Raw genomic sequence first — 27925 nt, forward strand, 5'->3', positions numbered from 1 at the left:
TTGCTGGCTGGCTGGCTGGCAGAGCTCCGGGCAGAGTGCTGGAGTCAGTTCAGCAGGTCAGATTATAGAGCGCAGCTCATTGTGAGTGTGTGTGTGTGTGTGTGTACATTATCCAGCGATGGTTTTGTGTATCTGTTATCTGGATGGCTCACATTCTCCAGACGGAGTTGTAGCAGCAGCAGCAGCAGCTCTGTCTGCCTGTCTGGGTGTTGTTTTCCAGCTTAGCTAGGAAGTGGGAGAAGGACCTCTCTCTTAACAGCTTTTGAGCAGGAGGCCTCCGCCATATGTTGTTTTATCCCCAGACCCTTCTCAGTTGCTCTGACCCCCATCCCCTCCCCCCCTCAGTGGCCGGAGTGACAGCAGCGTCTGCTCGGTCGTTCTTATCACAGGATCTCTGCTCGATCACCATTTCAAAGGGCACACAATACGTCAGGAAATAAAAATCCACAGTCAGCGCGGAGTTATTAAACCTCCCTGCTGCTTACTACCTCCGCTCTCTGCTCTTTGTTTGTGTTTGTGAACGGTCTAAAGATCACCTCAGACCTGCGCAAGTGCGAACGCGCTGTAATCTACATGTAGAGATGACAAACTTAAGAAAAATGCGAGCATGCGTGAGGTCATGAACCCCCCCCTCGAGCTGTATCCTTCAGCTGTCCTCCTCCTCCAACATTTACCCGCTATGTTACCAAATGTAGCTGCAGTTTCTGTGCTCAGACTTCTTCTTTTTTTCTATTCAGATGGAGAAATTTCACTGCTTTGCGAGGTTTAGATGAACATAATTATCGCAGAGAGATTTCTTTTTAAATAACTGAAAAAATAATAATTTAATTAAGGCACAGAAAGAAAAGGAAACGTCTGCTTCTTGCTCTGTAAATGTGTTGGCGTGTTTGCTGTAATTAAATTCACTCAGTAATGAGGCGCGTATGTAACATTGTATATATGCTTTTTTTTGAGTAAAAGGAAGGTGGAGAAGAAAAACACTGAAAATATCCTGTGAGTGTTTTCCAAAATAAAAAGTTTCTGGTTCGATTGATGCTCACATTGCGAGTAGATTCATTCAAGGCAAGGCAGCTTTATTTATAGAGCACATTTCACTGCGTGGAAACGCGCTCTGCTTTCATTTAAAGTCAGCAAATACGTGAAGTGTACATTCACGTGTTATTTTATTAGGTACGCCTGCTTGTTAACGACCACATGGGAGCAACTCGGTGTAGACGTGGTCGAGACGACGTGCTGAGGTTCAACCTGAGCGTCGGAGTGAGGAAAGGGGATTTAGGTGACTTTGAAGGTGGCGTGGTTGTTCGTGCCGGTTGGAGAAACTGCCGATCTGCTGTGGATTTTCCCACACAGCCAGTGTGGAAAAGAGAAAACACCCAGCGAGCCTCGGTTCTCTGGGTGAAAATGCTTTGTTGATGTCAGATGAGAATGGACTGAACTGCTTTGACCTGAGAGGAAGGCGACAGTGACTCAAATATCCACTCGTTCTAATCAAGGTACGCAGAAGAGCAGATGAAGCAGAAGACCACACTGGTTAGCTCTCGTGTCAGCTGGGAGGAGAAAACCGAGGCTACATTTTGCAAAGTCTCACCAAAACTGGACTTTTGGGTCAAAATCTGGTGACAATGTAAAAGCAGGGCTCCATCCTGCCTTGTATCAACAGTTTACACTGCTGCTGCTGGTGTGATCGGCGGGAACTATTTTCTTAGCACACTTTGTCACTACCTGAGTATTGTTGTTAATCGTGTCCATCCATGTATGACCACAGTGTACCCAGCAGGATAGCACACCATGTTACAAAGCTCAAACCAATTCAAACTGGTTTCTTGAGCATGACAATGAGGTCACTGCACTCATGACCTCCACAGACACCAGATCTCAGTCCAATAGATCAGCTGTGTGATGCTGTCATGTCAACATGCACCAAAATCGGAGAAATATTTCCAGCACCTCGTTGAAGAAAAGAAAAGAGAGTCCAACCTCTGCTGCCAAGGTGTACCTAATGAAGTGTCCACATTGAAAGTGTGAAAGAAACATTTTACTTTTACTCAGCTACATTTACCGAGTGAGGCTATGATTTAAAGCTGTGTTTAAACACAATGTGAACACAGGACGAGCGGTTTATTAATAACATTTGAATTTTTCTTGTTGTAGGCTACATGGAGTACTGAATTATTGTTACGAGCACACAGAAGATTATTTTTAGTAAAAAGGTGAAGTGATGTCCTCAGTTTTCAGCCCAATAATATCATGCAATAAGGAACCCTATTAGATGTTCTGGGAAGGGGGGAAAAAAAGCCGAACTGAACCTTTACCGCTCCTCAAAACTGTTATTTATTTTCCCTAAAATAAAATAAAAGTACAGATTTTTGGCCTCACATTGCTAACCATTGCAGCAAGTGTTTCCCTGATAAACACGACGTTTGACGACCTTCCCTGTACCCTTAATCGCTTATTTTGACACCTCAGAATACATCAATAAAACAATCTTTCATTATAGGAACTCAGTTATGCAAAGATTATTTGACAATTCTGAATCACTTCTCACTCTCTGTGAAACTATTAAGCATTTATTATAAAGGAAGCAATGCGAACAAAGTCATGCAGCTTTTTTGGGACACAGATGCTGTGGCTGATTAGGGAAAAACCTATAATCATGTTTATTTTTGTTATTATTATTTCACATGATTACTCAGAGACTGTGGAAAACATAATGGATTCATTTGAACTTTAACTGTAATTCAACCTAAAATAAAGAATGTTTCACTTCGATGTTTTAATATTGTCCAGTAGAAGTGGCCATGACGCTACGGACAAAATTAAAGAAACAAATAAAAATGGTGACTCTACAAAATGTCATCGGGGCCCCATGTGAAGTCTGAACCATGAAAAAATTGTCAGATAATTAAAACTCTTTGAAACTGCAGACCAAAACTGTTTTTGTTCTTGACCTTCGTCTTCTTCCTGCTTCCTTTAGGGGTCACCACAGCAGGCCATCTGCCTCCATCTCCCCCTATCCCTATCAGGAGTACATTGGCTTGTGCCCCCCACCCTGCGAAAATGCTTTTTAATGCTTTAAAGTTGAGCGTTTTAACATCCCCCATTGGACCAAGCCTCATATGGCCATTAGAGCAGCGGTCCCCAACCCCCGGGCCTCGGACCGGTACCGGTCCGTGAGTCGTTTGGTACCGGGCCGCGAGAGTTGAGGCTCAGGTGTGAAATGAGTGGTTTTCAGGGTTTTTATCGGTTTTCAGCGTTATTTTGTTATCATTTTTATCGTTTACTCGGTTTTCCTTGGTCTTTTCACATGTGTTATGAATAAATTTTCTTTTTTTCAGTACCGGTACTAGTTTTATTTTGTTGTATTTATCCGCAACACCTTAAAGGCCGGTCCATGAAAATATTGTCAGGCATAAACCGGTCCGTGGCGCAAAAAAGGTTGGGGACCGCTGCATTACAGGAACTACTGCTTTTATTTCTATGGTGGCTTTAGTACACGCACATAAAGAAAAGCATCTCCCGGCTATTAAAAATGCTGCTGCTGTGATATTTTCCATTCCAGCATCAGTCTTCCTCTTCCGCTCTTCCTCTCTGATGATTTCAATTAATAGAATTTTTAATTAGAGGACTGGTTATTCTCTGTGGATGTGTTCTGGTGGAGCCCTTCACAGACAGTCGGAGGTCTGGATGAAGTCAGGCGTTTTCTTTTCTCGCTCGCTTTCTTTTGCCCTGTTCGGTTTCAGACAATAAACCGAGGCGGGAGGCAGCTGTTGCCATGGGAGTGACAGGCGCAGGTGAGAGGTGCCCAGTTGTTCGCAGGCGTCAGAATGGGAGTGTGGTCTCCGACACTGCTTGCATTGTTTCGGAGACATACGTGTGTGTGTGTGTGTTAGCGCTCCAGTGTGCATGTCACAGAGTTTGACTGCTGTGAAAAAACCTCTGTGCATTCTCATTTCCAGCTGCCAACCCTGATTTTTGTTTAGAGGAGAAAAGATAAGGCGGAAAGAACAAGATATTGGTGATTCTTCCACTGCAGCTGCTCTCGTTTCTGGTATTTTCTGGTAATCAGAGTTGTTTTCTTAAAGCGGACTTGTTCTGTTTTTCGTATATGCTGTCATATACGCTCGTGGCCACTTCGTTAGGTACACCTGTTCAACTGCTCGATACATTTAGGCACTTAGATGGGGTCAAGACGGCCTCCTGTTATTATTAATATGGTAATCTCAAGCACACAGCCCCACCTTCAAACCCTTCTGTTTGCAAGGGGCAGCCAATCAGAAGAAAGTTGGCTCATAGAGGATGAACTGATGGGCTGCACCAATGTGCAGTTTAAGATAAAGAAGGATTAGTTTTAGCTTTGAATCATGCAAAGCTACTCTAGCAACGTCCAAGAATCAACATTTGGAAATGAGCATAACAGGTTCCTTTATAAGGTGACTGATCTGTGGTTATCTGACGTTTTCGCTGTTGTATTTGTTGTTGCCGTCTAACAAATCCAATATTAGACGGCGCTGCAGTTAAAGCTTCACAGCTGGGTTTGATCTTCATGTTCGCTGCCCAGGATGGAGACACACACAAACAGAAATGGTGCAAATTGACGTCAATATAAGAAAGTCAAAATATTTATTTCTGTGAGCGTGCTGTTTGGGTTTTGGGTCAGGTCTGTGGCGTCTGGATTAGAAGCTGATGTGAAGCTCTTTGTTGGAGCTCTAATTCGTGTTTTTGTCAGGCGTGTTCAAAGAAGAGTCCCCCCTTCACTCCACCTGGAATCAAACACTGCTATGTCTTTGTTGTATTTTTAGAAAGACTCATTTTTGCTTAAAATGAATTACAAAACACGTTCAGAATCTTTTCTATATAATACATGCTCTCTGTCTTTCTTCTTTCCTTCCAGCGTCCCGGCATGCCGTCTGGAGCGAGAATGCCCCACCAGGGAGCTCCCATGGGCCCCCCCGGCCCGCCGTACGGAGGGAGCCCGGCGGTGCGGCCCGGCCTGCCCTCCCCAGTGATGGAGCCCAGCCGTAAGAGGCCTGCCCCCTCCCAGCAGGTCCAGCAGCAGCAGCAGCAGCAACAGCAGCAGCAGCAGCAGCAGGCCGTCCAGAACCGTGCCAGAAAGTGAGTTTGAATCCAAGTGACCTACAACGGCCAAAAACACTGCATGGTGTGCAATGAATGACCCTTTGTGTGTCTGCTTTTATGTGATCGAAGAGCTCAACAGTGGTTACACTTTCATCTGGATGAAGATTTGGGAAAAGCTGATTCTCCTGAGATGTTGATGATAATCAAAGTATGCGTTAACAATGGGAAGGAGAGATTTTTCTACAAAAATCTGAAATATAACTGTATATCTTAAATTAAATGTCTTAGTATTATGTAACATTATGTATATTATACTTGTAACCTATTTTAAATTTATTTTATTTATATTTTAGGACTGACAAAAAAGTTATTGCAACAACATGCAATAAATTTTCAATCTTGTTGCTTTTAAAGTGGTTGCTTTGGAGATGGGGACCAGGTCTGAGACCACTCGCAGTCTAGATGCTGCTTTCAAAGCAACTTTGGTGCCGTTAGTACGGCAATAAGAGAGAGTCCGCGTGCTATCAGCTTCCATTTCAATGAGGTCAGGTTAGAAATTACATGGAAAATCACAAACCTGTCACAGTCTGCGTACACAAAAAATCCCATTTAATTTTGCACTGACTTCTTGCATTCAGAGTCCGGTTTGTCCATCTCAGAGATTTGAAAAAGAACTTCAGAAATTCCCACATAAATAGTGACGTAGCTGCTGCAGGACACCAGTGTAACTGTAACGTGAAACTGGCACTCAACAACAGTAGTTTTATAAAGGAATAACCAGAATACAACTGGTTGGCAACCAGTTGAGTCGAGTCCCTTTTTGCAAAACGTATATTGCAGACGAGTTGCAACCAAAGGGTGCAATTAGCAATGATTTGCAAAACTTTGCCAGTCTGTCTGAAAGTAAATGCAGTCAGTCCGAGTCTGACCTGCTTTGAACACAGGTTGCCTCCCACTAGACGACCCTTTCATTCATGTTGTGATTAAAAGTTGTTGCCAACAGGTTGAGGGTGTTGAATGCTCAACCTTTGGGCAAATGTTGGCTACCGTAGCTGCTTAAAGTGATCACGATTCATGACTGCACGAAATTTCATTGCATTCCTTATAAAAACTGTAGAAATGCTCTTGATAAAAAGTGGGGGGACTGAGCCACGCCGCAGACTTGCACTGCTAGTGCAACTAACCAAAAAAACACCACATAACTGCTAGCTCCGCCATCATGAAATGTATCATTTGCTGCTTTTCTCTTTAATTTCATTGTAAATTGAAACTATTTGACTGGAGATCAGACATGAATCATGTGATTTCTTTGTTTAGTTTTTTTTTCTTTACTTTTTTTAACGCCGACATAGTTTAACAGTCGTGAAATCATTTTAAAAAATGTTAGCGAAGTACCTCCAACGTGTACGTCAACATTTGCGCACTGTGATCTCCTAAAATCTTTCAAATCCAGCTTAAAAAATCCCACCGGTGACGAGTGAAACCATGACCTTTGTGCGTGTTTGTCACTTTTCAGCTTCCATTTCATGTCGTTTCCCCTTCTCTTGCTGCTCGCCTCGTTTTGCATCCTTCGCCTCGCTCATTGCTGTATACATCCACTCTCACCATCACAGTCGCTGCCACGACTGAATGTTGGCTCTCGGTTCGACCTCTAGCTGTCTTCAGCGTCTTTGTAGTGTAAATTTTTACCATCGCATAAACGTGGCATCCTCACAGCTGTCTGCAGACGTTCAGACTCTGGTAGTCTCTTTGGCTTATCCTTACGCTATCTACTGTCAAACCGGGATACGTAACATTGCAGGCTTCATTTGACATTCACACATAGGTCACTTTTACATTAATGTTCCTCGAGGCTTCATGCAGACATACCCACAGTGAAGGAGACGGTGATGAGAGAGAGCCACGTGCAGGAGACTAAGCAGGACGTCAAGTGCTTTGGGAGAATTTATTCGCATATTGTTGCTTTTTCTAATTAGTTGTATGAGAAACATGTATTCTGTGTCTTGTCATGCTTTTAACGCATGTATTCATAAAACAAAGTGATTAGAGTAGGAAAATTTAACTAGCATTAACTATTCTATTCGTTTTCTAAGTCCGCCCTCTGCTAGCTAAGTTGTTCTTGCTCTATTTTTTTGTTTGATGTCAGTTTGCAAATAGCTTCCAGGTGCGTTACCAGCACCCTCCGGCAGTAGTTGTGCATTACTTCCTATGACCTTCTGTTTAAAACCTAAGCAGCATTCTCTCTGCTTCAATTTTAATTTTCTCTCTTTCCCAAAATAGTGACGAGTTACGGTAATTTGACGCGCACATGGTTAAATCTAAACGGAGCTGATCTGTCCATGCAAACGCTTTGTGCTACAGCGATACGCTGAATATCCACGTATGGCTCGTTTTCTCTACTTTCCGAAACAGGTCGAATTTCGTGCTTCCCCCTCTTCCACAACTGTAGTGGAAGTTGCCATCAAATGAAATAGAGGACGGGTTCGTTTTCACACTTTGTTTGTCGTTGCCCTTTCGCACATGTAGCAGACAACAGGAAATTGTTCACATTTACTACTTACTTACTACTGGAAATGCTTTGTTTAGCTTAGTCCTGTTAACCACAGGTCGCACCTGCTTTTAATCCACTTTGTTTTGGGTGCAATTGTAGCACTTTGTATTCTATACTGTTTATTTGAAACCATTACTTACTAATTTGCATAGACGTCGTTTTACTATATAGAAATTCTAATAAATAAACCCACTGCTGCAAATTAAAGTGATATACTTTCAATCTAGATATATTTGGATTAGTGCTGTCAGTGTTAATCTCATTAAAATGACGTTAACGCCATAACCGCATTAACGCGGCAAATCTCCGTTAGTGAGTTAGCACGGATCGCCTCTGGTCCGAATGATTCAGACATTTATGATCTCACATACAGATCCTTCCAGGAAATGTCCAGAAAAGTTCAAGGCTACACAAACACACACACAGAGGCTCACAGAGTAGCTTCATGACTACAAGGAGACGAGTGCGTGCCAGGTTTGGTCATTAGAAAGGGGATCAATATGCACACTCTGTGGACCTCTGTTTCATTCTCCTGCTACGTGCAGCACGATTGATCCACTTATAATTTAGCAGGCTTGTCGAACAGGTCAGGGGAAATGTTGCACTGCATCGAGGCCTCAACCCCCACAGCAGCCCAGCCGGCTGTGGAGGCTCTGATCAATGGTGCAGGGTGACCTGTTCAGGTGTCTTTGTCTTTTTCGCTCCCTGTTGCTCTGTTGGAGTGCGCGTCCTCTGGCAAACGCTTTGATGGTCCGGCGCCTCCATCCAGCTCAGACTCCACGCTGCTGCTGCTGCCAGCCGAGGGCGGGCCACCTGTGTTTGCAGTGTCATTGAGACCTTATGGTCCCAGCTACACGTGCTCTGCAGAGCTTACGCTGTCCTGCTACAAATACTTTGCATTAATTGGTACAAATACTCAACCCTTTGTCCTAGAAAGTCTGTATATATTTTCCTAAAAAGTTTGTGAAGAAGCACCACAGGACAGATTATCTTTATATGTAACTCACACGCATGTCTCAATTCAGGTACTTCAATTAGCATGTAGGTGTAAACTTCTCACTTATATGGTGCATGAAGTTCAAAAGCGTAAATCTGTCTTAAATTAAACATGGTGATTGCACACTAGATGCCATATTTTTGGAAATTCCTGGACCCAGAAAGGAACAATTTAACACACACACACACACACACACACACACACACACACACACACACACACACACACACACACACACACACACACACACACACACACACACACCATAAGCTAACGTTGTGACTCTGTTGATGTATTTTTGGTGGGCTCTCCCCCCCAAAATTGGATGTAGGTCTTAAAAAGTCAAGTCAAAGCAGAAGTGCATTAATCCTGGATTTATTCTCCATGCCAGCATTTAAAAAGCCACTTATGTGGTTGCAAAAAGAAATCTTGTTTTATAAAAGTCTATTAGAAAGCTCACTTGAATCTATGACCTAAAAACACACCTTCCTGATGAGTTTATGGACTCATCGCATGTTTAGTGTGGTCTCCAGTCGACTCAAAATGCAGGATGTGGGCGGGCCTACTACGTGATTGACAAGTCACTGCATCATTCACCTACTTGACTCGACTGGTACTTTTTTATAACCTATGCAGCTGGGTTTCTGAGCTGAAAATGTGACGCCAGCAGACTGCATGCCACTGATTGGCCAGGCAGTGACGTCACTTCATGAGTCATGAGTCATAAGACTGACTGCTTCACAAGAGTCAAACCCGCCAATGATGGCGCCACGATGTCCTCCATTGTTGTCTTGTTGTGACCACAGCCACATTGAGGTGGAATCAGTTATAATGGAAAATGATCAAAACCGAGTCCAGTAGAGTGTAGTTGAGCTGAGTGGGTGCTTGTGGAAAAGAAGTCAGCTCTGCCACTCACTCGTAACATCTGGCTTCAAAACACTCATTTGTCCAGGATGATAGCTCTCGAGTAGAAGTGTCATCCAATGGATGGCTACGTCCATCTTTTATATACAGTCTATGGTCTGTATATTAATGATATAGTGTGAAAAACATACAGAATCCCACGTTTGAGTATTGCGAGTGCGTTTCTGCTCCGTTTCTCTCAGAAAGGGGAAACATTTGTTTTGTTGTACCACAACTGAAAAAAACCTTGTTTGCTCACCACAGACACTTCGCATATTGCAACATGACGTAATGTACGATTGGCTGGCCACTACTGCTTTGACCATTGCCTCAAAAATAGGCTCAAACCTCATTCTGGAATAGATTTTCCACTTTAAAGCAGCACAAAGATGAAGAACTGCATCGTCTCTGTACATCCTCTGAATGAATGACAGCTTCCAGTTGATTTCAGAGTGTTGCACCTCAAACTCCGCCCCAGGAGAGTTGAAACCACTGCCGGCAGCCGTAAAATAGAAGATTTAAAGATTACGTGCCGTGTTCCCTCCTCTAGCTTTGCCTCTTTGTTCTTCAGACCCCAGCTTTATCCACACCCTGCTATATTTTGGTTAGGTTTTTTTTTTTGTCTTCAATTTTATCTCTTATTTCCCCTGAGTGCCACATTACTTATAAACCCCCGAACCTTGGTTTTTGCTATTAATGTTGGTCCTTGAAGTAAAACTTTCCTCACTGCTCATAACGCACGGTTACCTTGGACACTTCATGTTGCTTAGGAGGATTGTGAGGTTTTATGCAGCAGTTAAAAAAAAGGCTGAGTTTTGTGGTCAGGAGCTACTTTTCTGGCTGTGGAAATGACAAAAAGCTCTTATTTATCCATAAATCACCAACCATGTATGCACCATAGGGCCATCCTGAGCTGAACCCAAAGAGGTAAAACCACCACACGCTGCTTGTCTGTTCCCATTGTGTTCATTATCAGTGTATTGTCTGTCTTTGTGTGTGAAGCATGATTGTTTTGGTTCACTGAGAAACTGTTGGATGAGCGTGTCCCTCAGACGAGCAGGACGCCTCCCAGGTCCTCCCCTGCTGCACTTTGTGCATGCATGGACACCGTTACCCATCCCCAGTGCCTGCCCTTGTCTGCACCTACTAACAGACCCTTGAACTTCACACACACATCCAACACACACAGACACACACACACAGAACCACCAGGTGTTTACCCTCGTACTTGCTGCCACTGAGTGTGTGTCTTGCCACAACTCTAATCGGACAACCTTCGAATCCTCACCAATTCTTAGGAAGCCAGTCGGATTCCCCGGAGCCAATGAGATGCCGGCGAGGCAGATGGACATGAGAGAGCCCCAATCAGATCCCACGCTCGGATCAAAGTAGGATTTTATTCTGCTGCATGTCCGTTTTCTTTCGTTTGATGACTCTGGCCTATTTTTTTTTTTCCTTCTTGCCTTTTCACCTGAGCCCAGCACTTCCTGAATGAGAAAACAAACGTAGAGGTCGTAGAAGCCGACTCCTGAAATGTAGTGGTGCATGCTTTGGGCTGGAGCATGGCATGATGGGAACGGTTTTGTGCAGCTAGAGCAGAAAAATAAATAGAATAGAAATCCAGTCTCAAACCATTTTAAGAGAGTGTAAAATGGCGGGTTGTTTTGTGTTTCTTTTGTTTTTTCCCCTTTCCAATGCACTCCCGGATCCTTCAATTCTCCTTGCAGCAGGCTTGTTTCAGTAGTTGGCATGCTGATGTAACATACTGCTTCACAGACCGTTGTAGTGCACTGTGACAGAAAAATTCACTACACTGCAAAAAATCTTTTCTAGATACAAAAAGTAATCTAACTAACTAGAGAAATTTCCACCCACAGAGAGAGCTGGGCGAGAACTCAAAACACACTGCAAAGTTCCAGAGATCCTGTAGTGTTTAAACTCTTAAAGTTTCATGTAATTATGGAAAAATCAATCTGTACTTAGATTTGTGTGATCAGTTAATCATTTAATCTGTTAAATTGATTCCTTACTGGACTGTTTCCTTGAAACTCAAATGTCATCACAGTGTAAACTAATCAACCACAACATTAACGCCATGAAACTCAAACCTGACGTGGGCACTCCCCAACGGCAGCGGCCTCCACCCAGTAACTGACAGGACCCGATGGATCCCGGTGCCAAACCCCCACAGGACACCAACTGTCTGTAACCTGGTGGGCCGAACCTGTTTTGGCTGGTGATTTTAATGTTGTGGCTGATCAGTGTAAATAAATTGAATTCATGTCGGCCGCTCCTGCTACCTAATAAAGTATCTAATAAATCTACAATCTAGTAAAATTGATTTAGTTGCTGGTTTTAACTGTTTAAATCCATTTTTCAACATTTCAGGTTGATACCTCCTTTACTTATGAACTTGAGGGGTCATTGAGGGGTCAATAGTGCACTTTAAAGGCCTTTAAATAAACAGAAAACAGCTGATTATGAGAGATAAAACCACAGTGTGGTTAATTAGTGAACCTTTCTTGTTTCTAATCTCAACCAAAGCCCGGCTGTCTATATTTACCACTCCATCTTCTAATGTAACTCTTAGCAAGGAAGCAAATCAAAATATTCAGCTTTAAAAAAGCTCAGTTTAGCTCTCGATATCCTAAAACAAGATTACAAATTAATCAAATCGCCCCAAGGACGTAACACCCTAAAGGCAAGATTATTTATTATCTTTAATGAGAAAAGTGAGTTGAAATGATCCGTCCTCATGAGACGAGTTTATTTCTTTATTTTTCTTTTTATGCTCTTTTTGCAGTGTAGTGCCGTCTTGTTGTTTTTAGGCAGCGTCCTCCTGCAGGCATCAATGACAGAGCACTTTACACGGGGAGATGATTAAATATTTAAGGAAATCTTGGGGGGGTGTAGGAAGGTGTAGTGATGTTTTTGCAATCAGCGTCACCTGGAAAGAAAGTTCTGACAACTTGGCACAGATGTTCTTGTTGCTCTTAGCCCTTTCTTGGTAAGTAAAATATATGAAGTGTGTTCACGCTGCAAGGAATTAATGAATCTAATGAGCTGCACACACACACACACGCATAAATCCTGAAAAGTCATGGGTACACATCCTGTCACCATCCGAGTCCTGCAGCGGCGGCCTCAGCGATTCTGCAGAAGGTGTGTGTGTGTGTGTGTGTGTGTGTGTGTGTGTGTGTGTGTGTGTGTGTGTGTGTGTGTGTGTGTGTGTGTGCAGTGAATACATGTCAGGGAAGAGATGTGACACTTTTTTGGCTGTTAGAGGCTCTCGCTCTCCAGGTGTACCGCTCCATCTCAGGGAACACACAAACACATGATACACACACGCACACACACACACAGCTGGGACGCTGGGGTGCTGGATATGGCCCAGCATTTTAGCAGATGGCCTGGGTGCTACGCTATCAGTCACCATAGTAACATGCTCTCTTTTCCCTCTTTCTCCCTGTCTTTCTCTCCCTCTCTCTCTAGTGCTAAGAGAAGGAAAATGGCAGACAAGATTCTTCCGCAAAGGGTGAGGCTGCATATTTTTACCTTTGTTGCTGTGTGTTTTTCTCTGTGTGTGTTTTTTATCCTTTGTGCGCTGCACAGAAAAAATCCCGGTCGTTTTTTTGATGTTTGGGGTTCTTGGGAGGCGCAGAGGGTCAGGTGATTATTTGTTATTTCCAAATGAGATGAGGGAGGATGAGGGGAACAGATCTGAAGGTTTTGGGGCTTTTTTTTTTTTTTAGGGTTTCATTTTGCTGCTTGGACAGCGGCTCATTGATTTTCTTTTTTGAATCGGCGTAGTCAGCGGGATGTTGAAAAGACGCAACCACAAGTAAAACTGAAGGAGGCAGCAGAAACACCATGCTGTCACAGGTGAGAGTCCGTGCCGGCTGTGGTTTGCATCCCGTGCTCTCGGTTTTCGGCCCCGTGCCACACCACGTCCTGGCCAGCACACAGAGCGCTTTACAGATCTGGAGACTGAGAGGTTAGGTCTTATCCCCTGACATAGCCCAGACGGGGAGATAGCTGCAGGCACAGCTGGGGAGCCACTACACAATAATGAGTCAGGCACGGGGAATGTCTGCCACACTCCTCTGTCAGCTCGGCACCTCGGCCCAGTGAAAGGGAGCGAGATGGAGATAGAGGAGGAATGAGAAGCACAATGAAGGCAGCCTTTTAGAAAGAAACGTGAACGAAGAGGGAGGGAGGAACTGTAGGAGCATGTGTGCCCAGCTTGGTGAGCAGCAGCCCTTGATGCTCCGAGAACTTTCATCAGTATGGTAATGCCTGAGACTCCTGGCTGCTTGGCTGCACGGCCTGCATCTAATTTTGATCCCCTGGTGTCACGAGGCTGGTGTGGACCACCACGATAATGAGAGACTGTGGAGCAGTGGTGGAGTGCATTCAGGATAGTTGTGCTTTGTTTGAATATTTCATTGTCATGCCACTCCTCAATTCAAATTCAGCGGGGATAATGAACTTCAGCTTCAGTTCGTTTGCAAAAGAAACGCTTATAAAACACATTAGGTACTCTAAAAAATGCCAACTTTATGTACAAATACAGTCAGATAATAAAAAATCGTACTTGCTAATTTTCATATAAAAGAGCCCTATAGTGCACAAACCTTTTAAAAATGTAAAATACTTTTTAAATAATTTAGAGGTTCAGACAGTTAGGATGTGTGCTCTGTGTATGTTACATTTGCAAAGCCAAATTTAACATCATCACTCAAGGTGCTGTAAAAGTCAAAGTTCAGACCCCAACTTGCCTAAAATGTCCTGGAGGGATGCTAAGAGAGCTGTGCATAAACAAATGCCCGCAAACCTCATTAAAATGAAGCAACACTGTAAAGAGGAGTGGCCCAAAATTCAACCACAAGGATATGATGGACTGATAACTGTTATATAGAAAACAGTTACTTCAAGTTATCACTGCTAACATTGATTCTACAAGATACTGACTTATGGGATGTACTTAGTTTTTCACACATTGCTTCTCCATTTTGGGTTTTTGTTAAATAAATAATTAAAAGGTATCACAAGTCATGTGTTGGTCATCTAAGGTTGTATTTTTTCAATCTTAAGAACTGATAAAGACCAGATGATTGTCCTGATACTTAAAGCCTTAGAATGACCGTGCATTAGCGTTAGCTGCAAGTGGGCTCACTCGCTTAGCTAACTAGCTTCAGTGCATTATTGCTGTTTTTCATAATCTGGTAACTTTATTTCTTTCCCACCTATTCTTATCTTCATTTGTGTGTGTGTGTGTGTGTGTGTGTGTGTGTGTGTGTGTGTGTGTGTGTGTGTGTGTGTGTGTGTGTGTGTGTGTGTGTGTTTTTTTTATCACCTTATATGATAAGCTGCAGTATTGTTTTACGCTAGCAGTTAGCTGTATTTTCTGGAGGCTTTGTTTAAAGTTCTCATTTTTGTAGTGTTGTTCTATGCTAGCAGTTAGCCATATAGCCATATTTTCTCCATATTTAAAGTTAGAGTGGAATAGGGTTGCCAACTCCCTGAAAAATAAATAAGGGACACCTCGTGGCCAGGGCCGGGCAACCCAGTTGTCTTCACCCTTCCCAGTGTGGTAGCTCTTTTTTTGTGTGTGAAATTATTTTTTAACCATTTGACTTGAACTTGATTTAAGCAGATGCATATTCTTTGTGATATGACCATATGGGAAACAAATGATCATTTAGCCATTTATTTTTAGCTCACAATGACAACATTAACACAGTAAAACAGGTCTCTTTCTTAAACAGAAGCCTGTCATGCTTAACTTTTGAGAATATAAGTAAATCTTTCTTTAAAAGAACTCTGTCCTACTTAACTTAAAATTATATAAATTAATAGAAAGCAATAGAACGAAAAATATTCTTGTAACAGTGCACATTTAGTGCATTTAGTACAGTTGGCTTCAGTTGAGGTATTATTTCAGCTTTTCTAAAGCTAATCAGCTGCTCCTGTTTGTAAACCCACTTGTTCCCATGATTACGCATCTTAACTCATCATCATTATTCATCTATGTATTACTTTTATGTATTAGTGATCTATTTGTTGTAATCATCTATCCTTGCAGTTGTTTATTACACAAAATAAATTATATTATTACACTTCTGGCCACATAGCCCTGATATTCACTGCACATGCCCATATTAACCTTAACCAGAGGGTTTAAAAAAAACAAACCAGTGTTTACATACCATATCTGCTTCTGCCATGGCCTGGCGGACAAAAAATTGGTAAAGGGTTCCCCGAGCTTTCACGCCCCTCATGTTCTTCATGTGCCCACCAATAGAAGCATGCCTATGGAAAAAGTGCGCCAGCACACAGTGCAGTGCGCTTTATAGTGCACTTTTCCAGCCAGGTGTTTTCCTTTTCCCATTCCTCCCTGTACTTTTGCAGCCTTTTTTTTTCTTTCTCTGAGCGAACAAACATTGCTGCTCTAATGCTGGGCTCACACTGTGCGATTTTTGGCCCATTTTGAGCCGATTTTTGAGTCGTGCGACCGATTTGGTGATCAGCCCGATTTTGGCCTTCATCGTGCGTCGTGTAGTATACGTGGGGTAACGAGAAGCGATTAACACCTCACGACCAGCTCCCGATCATCAATCGCTCGTGAGGGTGTCACCGCAGCTGCTCACGCGCAAACACGTAAACGTCGGTGAAAAAGACGTTGCAGCACAGCTGTGCAGCGTGTGATCTGGACACAAGCGATGGAGGCACAACTTGTAGAACTTTGGAAAGCTCATCCGAGCCTTTTCCATGTGGCATCACAAAATTATCACGACCACAACAACCGTGAAAATAGTTGGATTTACATTGCTGCTCAATCACAGCTGCCTGATCATGTTTTTCATTAGCAATTTAGCAAAGTTGATGTGGTGGTGTGTCTGTGTGAGTGAAAGACAGAGAGAGCGAGCGACAGATTTTCTGTTATAACCTTCATTTTATGGACGCACAGTGTGCCGTCCGAGACTTGCACCGCAGTGTCGGCGTTTGTTTCCCTGTTGGTCATGCTTGTTGTTGTGGTCATCGGTTGTCTTCCGGTATTTTCTCCGTAAGCGACCTTTCCTCGACCAATGAGATAATCTGAATTGTCATACTCGAATTGTCATAAGTGTGCTGTCAGCTCATTGGTCACAAAGCAGGAGAGGGGCTGGGAATTATGTTTTCAAACAAAGTGTTAATTCCATTAAAAGTTATAGACTACTTTTGATTCTCACTGTATTACGGGACAAAGTGCGTCCCTTATTAGCTCAATACGGGACGTGTACTTTTGTTTCTAAATACGGGACGATTCCGTTTTTTAAGGGACGGTTGGCAACCCTAGAGTGGAATAATATGGGTTTTTTTCTCTAACCTTAAAGCTTCTTAAAGGTTAAATTACAGGATACTGAATGTAAGGGGCTAAAGTAGACAACAGACCCCCTACCAGCACCCGCACCAGAATAGACAGCTTATCAGCTTAAATTCTTTAGTGCTATTTAGATATGCAAAGAAAATCTTACTTCTTAATCCAGGGTGTGAAACTTTATCTGATTTTAACCTAAGCCTGTCCTCCCTCTGAGCAGATCCGTGAGCTGGTCCCTGAGTCTCAGGCCTACATGGACCTGCTTGCATTTGAGCGCAAACTGGACCAGACCATCATGCGCAAACGCGTGGACATCCAGGAGGCCCTGAAGAGGCCAATGAAGGTATCGAAAAGAAATCAGGACTCGGGACAAACGAGAAAATGCTGTTTAAGGATAGTTTTGCAGTTCAAAGAGAAACAGACAGAGATCTCCCTTTAAACTGTGTTATTGTCATGGCCTTGTCCCAGCAGCAGAAGCGTAAACTGAGGCTTTACATTTCCAACACCTTCAACCCTGCCAGACCTGATGCAGATGACTCTGATGGCAGCATTGCGTCATGGGAACTGCGAGTAGAGGGGAAGTTGCTGGATGATGTGAGTTTGTTTTATTCATAGTCATGCATGGGTTTAGTTTTAATACAGTCCTTTTTTTTTTTTTTTAAGGAAAATAACTGAATACTGAGCTGTCGCGGCTGGGTGTAGATGAATTCAGCATGAGTCAAATAACTGCTTGTCCTCTAAAATAATAACACATCTAAATCATCCCGGTTGGTATTAAAGTGTGCCGCTCTTTGATCTCGTAGTTGCTCTCGGTCGTCTTCGGCTCGGTAATGATGCGCTCAAACGACTACGGACAGAAAAGTATCGTCTGGCTCAGAATATGAAATGAACGACTGATGTTGAGAAGAGCGTCTTGAGGGACCGCGAGTGTCTTAAAAGCAGAAGGTTTTTGCATTTTTCTTGTGCCGTGAGCTTGACTGCAAAAAGCTCTGATGTTCTCAGAGCAGCGGCACAAAGCATTTAGGTTTCACAGACCACAAATATTTCTGGTTGAGCTCGGAGGAAGTGGACTCTGAGAATGTCTTGCGTCTTTCTTTTTCTTTTTCTTTTTTTCTGATCTCACCCCGCCTCTCGTGGGTTTTTGATGAGTAATGTTGCTATAAGCAAAGACATGGCAACAGTAGTTTGCGTTTGTGAATCTGCTTATGAGTGTTTCATGCATGTGTGTGACTGATTATGGGTCTTAACCGACGTCTTTCTGATTGCTATCTGTTTGCTCTGCAGCCGGGGAAGCAGAAGAAGAAATTCTCTTCGTTTTTCAAGAGCCTGGTGATCGAGCTGGATAAAGACCTGTACGGTCCTGACAACCACCTGGTCGAGGTCAGCTCAAAACACAGAGGAGGAACCACACACTCACCTGCGGAATTTGCATTGATCTCAGAAATCATCCATTTTTCAGATCAATAAATGGATGAACAGCAGCTTTAATTTTACACTTTTACCTGCACAAAACACGAAAGTAAAAACACACTTTTTGCTCTACTGCAGTGGATTTTAAATGTAACAGATGTTCACCTTCAAAAGGGTCCCCAGTGTCTTTCAAGTGCAAAATACTCAACCTTGCAAACCTGAAAGCTGATTTTCTAAAAGTGTGTGGTGTCCGCTTTCGTGTAGAAGTTCACCCTGAAATCACATATACGTGTTTTCCTTTGGCTTGTATCGAAATGTATCCACCTGCATGGTTTTGGTGTGAGTTTTGTAGTCATATCGAGCTTCACTTGAATATAATGAAACTAGATGGTACTCACCTTGTGGTCATCAAATCACCTAAAAAGTCTATTAGAAAAACTCAGAGTCAGGGCCGGTTTCCAGAAATCACCTGGCAGCGCTCACGGTAACATCGCTGTACCAGTAACATTGTAAAACATATATTAATAATGATAAAATAAACATGGTTACGCCTTTATTATTATTATTATGATTTTTATGTATTTTTTGTAATCACAGGTAGTATTAGTGTCTATTTCAGTGAACTCGAGATCGAAGTCAGAGGTCAAGTCTGCATGTTGAAGTATCCTTGGCTAGGATACTGAACCCTGAGGCCATGTCCACACTAATACGTTTTCGTTTGAAAACGCATCTTTTTCTCTCCGTTTTGGCCGTCCGTCCACACTGAGACGGCGTTTTCGGTCAAGGAAAACGCTGCGTTTTGAAAACGCTCTCCACAGCGGATACATTTGAAAACGCCGTTTTTGTGTCGCGGTGTGGACAGCAAACCCGGAGCTTTTTCGAAAACTATGACACATTTTAGTCATGTGATGCAGTCATGTGACCAATCAAACTAAGATAGCGAAGGGCATTATAAACGGCAGACAGAAATGAGGCAGGTCGAATCGTCTTGCGCAGGACTGGAACGTAGGCGTTTTCGGCCGTTTAAATGTGGACGACTGAAACGATAGTGTGGACGCAGGCGAAAACCCAGAAGTTGTTATATTAATGTGTTACACAATTTAGAAAGTTATGCAAATGGAATATTTGTTACAAAAAGGAGATAAACGTGTAAAAATGTAACAAAGGCTGTGAAGCAGGTCTTTATGTCTCGGTCCTTGTGACCTCAGGGCTGAAACACATGCTGGAGAAAGTGTCTCTGTGCCTGCCTACGAAAGTGTTGCAGAGTTTGTGTGGGAACATTACTGCTGCTGAGTTTTTAAAATACGTTTTTCTGGCACTTTTAAACCACAAGGTAGCAGGCTTTTAGTTCCATTATATTCAAGACAAGGCAGACTTTTCTGCAGCGTAGTGGCTGAACCAAATAATGGACTGGAAACTGGATTTAAAGGTACACAGGATAAAAGTCCACATCTCAGTTTTGTTGATCAGGGTTGCGGTTGCACAGAGGGTCTGAAAAAAATTCAGCAAAGGAGAAAACAGAGGTCAGCGTGCACAACAGAATCACTGAAACTTTAAAGCTTGAGCTGTAAGGTTATGCATACATTCGCTGAGTAATTAGCTGTTGGGACACAGGAAGGAAGGAGCAGCAATAAAACAAGAAAAGGAATTTCAAAATAAAGCAGGAAATTAAATTGGTATATAGGTACTTTATTACTGCATAAAAATTATGCAGTCTAGAATACTTTTTAAACAACATATTTAAAATAAAAGTGCCAGAAGCTCAGTGTGAGGGCCTTATACCGTGAGAGTGCAAAAATGAAAACAGAAAATACAAATGAAGACAAAGATGAATACGTAATATGTGTGTGGAGGTATCTCCAAAGCTATCGAAGCATATTTCCTCAACGGAAAAACACATTTTTGTGCCATCTGTAAGTGTAAATTTGGGGTTAAGTATCTCAAAATTTCAACGTACTAATTCAAACTTGCAGAGAAAGAAGTTGAAAATTTGACCTATAAAGAAAACGCCCGAACATTTTGACTCATAGATGGGGAAAAAGTGTTTTTCAGTGGAGGAAACAAGCTTCCAGACCAATGCTGAGCACCAGAACGGTAAAGACAAACAAACGGCACAAAAAGGCCAGAAGAAAAATGTGCACATATGATTTTGGACTAAAACGGCTCCTTTAAGAAAAGCCACTGTTCTTGCACCCACATCGGCCAGACACAGTTCAGTTTTTCACATCTATCTCTTTGGAAAGTAATTTTCCTAACTTTTAAATTTTAAAAGTATTTGCCATGCAAAGATCTACAAGTTTTGCATGCTTTGCTTGATGTTAACACTACCTGCAGCATTACACACAACCCCCACACTCACAGTCCTTACACTTCGAAACGGTCTGTCCCTGCCGCCTGATTTATGGAGTGCATGTGTGCAGCTTCTCTTTGTGGCAGACCATTCGGATGTTGAACGAATTCGCTTCCTGTCTTAGCTGTTGTTTCTCGCACCCCTTGGCAGACAGCGTGTCACTTAAAACACACAAAAACGAGCATAAGTGCTTCTCTTCGAATGTGTGTGAAGAGTAATTGCAGTCCTTAAAAACGTATGCACTGTTTCGCCGCTGTTACTCGCTGCGTTCAGGTGACCTGCAGCTCACCAAGTAGCTTGTTACCAAAAAGGGGCTTTAAGAAGCCATTTTAGCTTTTTTACCCCCAAACAGCACAGCAAGCATCTGTTTATAGCCACAAGGACAAAAATAACAGACATATAATGTACTGACACTTTAAATAAATCCTGCAGATTTTAAACTGATTGATTAATTCAATTTGAGCGATGTAATCTGGATAAATGGCAGCAAATCCAAACCAGAAGATATCTGATAACATCTGCTGTGAAAACGTTCTGTTAACTGAACCTCCTCAGTCTGCCCTAATACACTCCTTTCTGCTGGAGGCTGTTTGACATGTCATAGCAGGGTAAGCACAGGTGTATTTAACGTGTTATTCACACACACTTCGAGTTATAAAAGGCTAACTAAAAATGTCGAGCACTGCTATGATGAATCTACGTCAAATGTGGCAGCTACCAAAAATAAACACCTGACCGTGGTGGGTAACACTAGAGACCACAGTGTGTTGTGTGTCTCTACAAAACTTGTAGTAATAACTCAACCCTGTATAGTTATTACAAATCAATCAGTCAGTCGGTCAATCGGTGTTGCCCACCTGACAATAACATCAATTTAATGATGAAATGCAAAATTTTACCTTTTTATGATGAGATTTTCCAAGTTAAAGGCCCTCGGAGTTCATTTAAAAGTCAGTGCTTTTAATTAGCTTCATTGCTTTCAGCATATTTGAGCCCTCATAATTTCACGAGTACAGACGATACAAAACAAACACAAAAGACATTTACTCACAGTGTCACTATCCAAAAACAACAAAATCTTACTTTTGTTCACACAATTTGCACAGTTCTCACAATTTTCCTTCTACAACCAACTTTGTGCATCAGTACGGTGGGATACATCATAATTTCAATGCAAAAACTGCACCGATTTAATGTCTATGATGGAGGAGCAGAATCAAGCATTGGTACCCTTGATGTTTGATCTGTTTTCACTGGAGAAAACTTCAAAATTTGCTTTCTGAGCAAAATTTAAAGGGTCATATGATCATGTGGGATAGGTGTCTGATCAATACGAGTGAAATCAAACTAAAGGATAGCAGGCTTTTCTTATAGCCATGATTCCTTGTGTGTCAAAATAATATTCTAATTCACACTCACAGTGAATTCGCTACACAGTGATTTGTAGCTTGGAGGGTTTTTTATTTTATAGGTTAAAGAGCACCTCTAATAAAAACCTAATGATTTTTTGACTTTCTGTAATATAGTTAAGCTGTTAGTGAACCCAGCTCATTTACGTTCAGTAGCTGAAATGAAAACACACAGAAAAGGATGGTCAGTTTGTACCTATGAGGCAACCAGGAAGTCAAGAAATAGTCCAGTGCACAACCCCTGAAAACCACAGCTCAGAGTTTCTTAGCTGCAGCGCAGTGTGTCGATAAGAAAACAGATTTGTTCAGCGTGCTGTCTGACAAATAAGCGTAAGCTTGGATTATGAACACAAACTTCTTTGGATCCTGTTTTCACGACCGCCTGTAACAATAAATCACTTTTTTTCATGTAAGACTTAATTTTAATTTCCTTATGTGGGAAAAATTCAGGGGTTTTTGTCCCTTAAAATGCAATGAAATGCATTCAAAGGATTCCACTAATTACTCCTTTGAACGTGACGGCATTGGAAAGTCAATAAAATGCAACAAATTAGTTTTTCTTTATTCATTTTTTATTGGTTTTTAAGTTGAAGTTGTCCAAATATGCACGTTCATTAAATTATTCTGGTTTAGTAACAATGCAAATAGATAAATACTCCCTTGTAGCACATTTGTAAATGATGAAACTAGAGCCTGAGGGCACTCTGGTGGGCAAACTATGCAACATCAACACTCAAAACACGGTTGAAGGATGTTTCTCTCGTCTTTTTGGAATTTATGTTATAAATGCTGATACTGATATATCTATCAGCATTTATAACTAATATCGGCCTGCTGATATATCAGTCACAGTGTAGATTCAATTTCCGATGAAACTCCACAAGGACTACAAGAACGCGTTGATTAATAATGATCACACAGTGCTTTTGCTTCGGGCTAAAGATGAAGTTGCCAGCATCATTAAAGCAGCACATTTGATTGGCTGACAGGCCAGGTCACACCCCCAGGCATGTGTGGCTACACTAAGTGGGGGTTTTCTCTTCATAGCCGAGAGGCTTGCTGGACGAGGGTTTACGGTAAAAAGTGAGCAATTGCATCAGACGCTATATTTATAGACAGTGAAGCAAAGATAGCAAACACTGCAAAAATTTGAAATCCAAATTAGAAATGGGCTTGGGTTTTTTGTGGTTGGCATCTTTGACCGACTTTTCATGTGCCGGACCACGTATCATTAGAACGGCTTGTTTTTACCTTTATAAGAGGCTTAATGTGAGAAAAGCATCAGTCTAACTGTTGGCAAGACAGCTAATTCAAAGCTGAGGCAGTTTTCTGAAGTGAACTCTAATGCTGTTTAATCTTCTCAGCCAGTTTGGACAACGTTCACAGCAGAACAAAGGAAGGTCTTTGCTGTCCATTAGTCTTGGAAGCTCCACTGATTTGTGTGAGGCTTTTGTATGCGTAGCAGAAATCATTGAACCTTCCCCGTTCAGCCGTGCAGTCAGGGTCAGTGACGACCTCTTGGTCGTGCAGTCCAGAGATGTTCAGTGAAAATTTTTATCTTGTCACGTCTGGTTAAATCTCGTGGTACAATAAGCCCAGCTGACCTGCTGCTTTTCATATTCCCGTTGGGTGCATTCAAACTAAAACAGAGTGGCAGAGTGGATTGCCCTCTCTCTTCTTCTTTTCTGTAACAGCAGAAAGGAGATGGGTTTTTAAATTTTCCAACACACAAGGTTGTTTAAACATGTGAGAGCCGGAGAAAACAACTGCTTACTTATTAAAAACAACCATTAGCTGCCCTTCACTTTGTGTCCTCACATAACTTAAAAAACGTAAAAAAAAACACTTCAGGACTTTCAAAGTGAAAATTATGACTTCTCAAGGTTCCTCTTTTTAAGAGGGTGTTTTACCCAGGCGCCCAGGTGCTTCTGTTTGAATGACCTTCATCAAAAGAATTTTGTTTCTACCTTGAGGTACAATAAGCACGTAATGTGTTCTGAATCAGCCAGTGGTTGCAGGAAAACATCACTTTGGATTGCTTGCCAGGGTACTGCAAGACTGAGTGTTAAAGTGTTTTTCTTTTCTGAGTGGTTAAAGTAAAACAGAGATGTAAATACCATCAGAGGTTAGATGCGGAAGAGCTTCTGAAATGCAAAAACGACTTAAAGACAGAATAATATTGGGATAGTTGCATGTGACCAGGTGCTTATGGAATTTTTCTGCTAGCGATAGATGTTACTATGTCTCCAGAGGTTGATAATATTCACCCTTTCTGTCTTGTGCGTGGTTAGTTTGCAGATATTTAAGCTAACCTACTAACCTACTAAGTTAGTGCTTCTGTTAAAAAAAAACAACAACTTGCTGTTAGATGACCTAAACGCTGAAAACATCCTTGTTTTCTGCACATTTGCATTTGGGCCCCAATTGCATGCACCCACACAGGGCCGACAGCAGTTTTGCCCTTGGGGGCCCCGAAATGAGTTTTCTATGGGCAAACCCAGTGTGCACTACCCATAGAAAACTTATATGAGGCCCGTGTATGCTAGCCCATGTTTGACCCACGGCATAGCTTTGCCTTTTTGGACCCCCAAGAGGGAAATCTGTGGCCTGGCCAAAGAAAACCCTCCACTCCACTATCAGCATCGATGAGTTGCAAAAAAAAAAAAAAATTCACCTTTACCTTGTTGTGAGGGGGAAACTGTCTGTAGAGGCCAAAACGGTAAACATGGAAACGTGTTTATTTCTTCTTTTGTGGCACAAGAAACTTTTGGAGACACCCTCAAGTGGTCACTAGAGGAACTGCAGTTTATGGCTCTTCAGTTTTCAGTTTTCACTACCCCACAAAATCATGCCTGAGGATGTGGCTTACAAGAGCTGTGGCTTAAGTAGAGTATGTCTGCTAATCTGAGGGTTGGTGGTTCGGTCCTCGGCTCCTCTAGTAAAACCATCCGTGGGCAAGATACTGAACCCCAGGTTGCCCCTGACACATTCATCAGTATGTGCGTGTTACAGTAAAAGTGCTTAGGTGTAATTTTCATAACATTTAATTCATTTAAATAGATTTAAAGGTCATCAGGTGATCTCCAGCCTTACTGCAGCACAGCTCGTGTCCTCTCTTAAACCAAAGCCAACGAGAGATTCTTTCCACCGCTTCTCACAGCCATCCTTTAACGATTTTCATGAAATCTGGACCATTAATTGGCATTGCACATGTTAACTTAATTCTTTTTTTTAAACTACATTATTTTCATTTCTTATGCCTACTAAAATCTGCTATTGTTATTTCAACTTCATGATGGCTCTATAGTAGAAGTCGGGGGAATACTTCAGTCGTCTGGTAGTTTGATTTGTTTTGATATACCTTTATTAGTCCCACAAGGGGAAATTTCATAAGGCTGCCGATGATTAATAAACCAGCTGAGTTTGGTTTGGTCAAACTGTGGCCTTCTCTTTGCTCTTTCAGTGGCACCGCACGCCCACCACCCAGGAGACGGACGGCTTCCAGGTGAAGCGGCCAGGAGACGTGAGCGTGCGCTGCACTCTGCTGCTGATGCTGGAATACCAGGTGAGGGCGGCACGCCGTCTCGCTTCGATGCCCATAAATAGTCCGTTACTACGCCGTGACTAATCCGTGCCTTGAAATCAGCTGTTGTAGTGACAACCTGCAGGCCTCACATTGCCGATAAACACCGGCCTGCACAAACATTACAGTCCATGTAAGACGCCATTTAAACCTGACATCTGTTTCCAAGCCGGAGAAATACGATAAGGGTGAATGATGTGATGGAGCTGATGTAAAGCCCCTGATGTGGGCGGCTGTAGAAAGTGCTGTAATGTGATTATGTTGTCTCCGCAGCCTCCCCAGTTTAAGCTGGACCCTCGCCTGGCTCGCCTGCTCGGTATTCACACTCAGACTCGCTCCTGCATCATCCAGGCCCTCTGGCAGTACGTGAAGACCAACAAGCTGCAGGACTCGCATGACAAGGAGTACATCAACTGTGACAAGTATTTCCAACAGGTGTGGACTCCTGCTGTTGCTGAAAATATGATCGCACCAGGGCAAGATGAGCAGTATGTATATAAACTCCACCAAAGCAGGAGTCTTATCTTACAGTTTTGCGGAAAGGGATTTGGATCAGCACCATAATTGAACTGCTTCCTCCTCTGCGTGCGCTCTCATAGTTTCATAAAATCTGGCTCAGTAGCTTCTGGGTAGTCAAACAGCAGCGATCACATACCTCCACCTCAGCTCTCGCTTTGGCAGAGGAACAAATGAGCGCTCCATATTTTTATTCTTAGATACTACGAAAGTAGCTTTTCCATGTGTTCCCCTTTCTCTGACATTATGTTTAGTGTTAGCTTTCATGTCTCTGTCATAGGTAGGGTTATTCTGGTTTGCTTTTAAAGCTAGTTTTCCTCATGTGTCTTATGTTGCTTTTACTTCCTGTTCCTGTTTTACTTCTGGTTTTCCTTTTTTCCCTTTTGTGGGATCATGTGTTTTCCAACCATGCATTCCTGCGCTTTGTTTTATGGTTTGGGCTTTTTTTCCAGTTGTTCTGGACTAACTCTAGACTTTGGATTTGTTGGTTCTTTTAATAAGGCTCATATTTAGTCTGTTCCATGTTAGCTCTATGTCTGTCGGTGGAGTATCACGAGCTATGACATCATACAGAGCCAAGAGTAGAAAAAAGTAGTAGCTTTGTTGCAAAGTGGAAAAATTTAGGAACCACAGCATTAACATCAGCACAAGAACTGTGTGCCGAGCGCTTCATGGCATAGGTTTTCCTGCCCTCATCATAATATGTTCTACTTTTTTTTCTGGCAGCCTGATTTCAACTTAGTAACTCAACATTTCAAGTTACTTCCTCAATTTCATGTTATTTTCTTATAGGTTTGTAATAGTAACCCCGAATTTTCCCTTCTGGTTGGCATAAAATTTTCAAAACAAGGTTCCAGACCTCCTGGACACAGCTTTCTGTGTCCGCAACTCCATTGCGGACACAGAAAGCTGGAGACCCAGTAGCCGACTAATAAATCAATTAAGCTCCAGTGAAGGGAAATCTTATTGTTTCACCTCACCTACATATTTTGGACAACTCTGTGCTTCCAGCTTTGTGGGAACAGTTTGAGAAAGGTCCCTGTCTGTTCCAGCATCACTGAGACGGTGCACAAAGTCCGTAAAGGTACGGTTGGATGAGTTTGGTGTAGAAATACTTGACTGGCCTGCACAGAGCCCACCTTTGAGATGAATTAGAATGGAGTCTGGAAGCCAGGCTCTCTGGTCCAACACCACTGTCTGACCTCACAAATGCTCTTCTGGATGAAATTTCCACCGGCTTCCTAAAAGAGTGGACACATGTACTGACAGATATAGCTGCAAAGGGAGCACCAATTTAGAGCGAGATGTCATAAAAGTTCCTGTATGTGTAATGTGTAGGTGGTCCAACGCTTCGGTCTGTCTCGTGTATGTCAGAAAATAAGGAAGAAGCATAACCGGTTCACTTTAAAAGGAAAGTTATTTTTATTTTTAGATTTTTGACTGCCCTCGGCTGAAGTTCTCTGAGATCCCTCAGCGCCTCACCAACCTCCTCCTGCCCCCTGACCCCATCGTCATCAACCACGTTATCAGGTAGATTTTCCCCCTGTATGAAATATGCATCACAGAAGATAAATAACACAACCAAGTACTAACTGAGAAGCATCTTTACACCAGGCTTTGCATATTTATCCTTGCATTAGTACAGGAAAGATGCTATTTAAAGAGATATTAAATTCAAATAGCTTTATAGTATGAAAATGTGTTTACCTTGAAACCTTCTACTGGCTTTTTCATTATAAATAAATTAAGCACGGCATCATTTACCATTTT

At 42.4% G+C, this 27925-nt stretch overlaps 1 protein-coding gene across 5 annotated transcripts in view; it reads left to right on the plus strand.

Annotated features, from left to right (window-relative positions):
- smarcd3b (SWI/SNF related BAF chromatin remodeling complex subunit D3b) overlaps positions 1-27925 on the plus strand; it is a 65863-nt gene that overhangs the window by 30540 nt on the left and 7398 nt on the right. For 2 of the 5 annotated variants that reach the window (XM_085418979.1, XM_085418977.1), the window contains exons 2-10: positions 4892-5112; positions 10826-10915; positions 13020-13062; positions 17108-17230; positions 17356-17481; positions 18172-18267; positions 25520-25621; positions 25913-26074; positions 27588-27685. In XM_085418979.1, the coding sequence (XP_085275105.1) occupies positions 4892-5112; positions 10826-10915; positions 13020-13062; positions 17108-17230; positions 17356-17481; positions 18172-18267; positions 25520-25621; positions 25913-26074; positions 27588-27685 (1061 nt within the window). The remainder of the gene's footprint in view (positions 1-4891; positions 5113-10825; positions 10916-13019; positions 13063-17107; positions 17231-17355; positions 17482-18171; positions 18268-25519; positions 25622-25912; positions 26075-27587; positions 27686-27925) is intronic. The other 3 variants (XM_085418978.1, XM_085418981.1, XM_085418980.1) reach the window with 3 other exon arrangements.

This window comes from Rhamphochromis longiceps, linkage group LG9 (genome assembly GCF_057381845.1).
Source record: "Rhamphochromis longiceps isolate RC_006_pf linkage group LG9, R_longiceps_female_GT1.1, whole genome shotgun sequence".
Lineage (NCBI taxonomy): Eukaryota > Metazoa > Chordata > Actinopteri > Cichliformes > Cichlidae > Rhamphochromis > Rhamphochromis longiceps.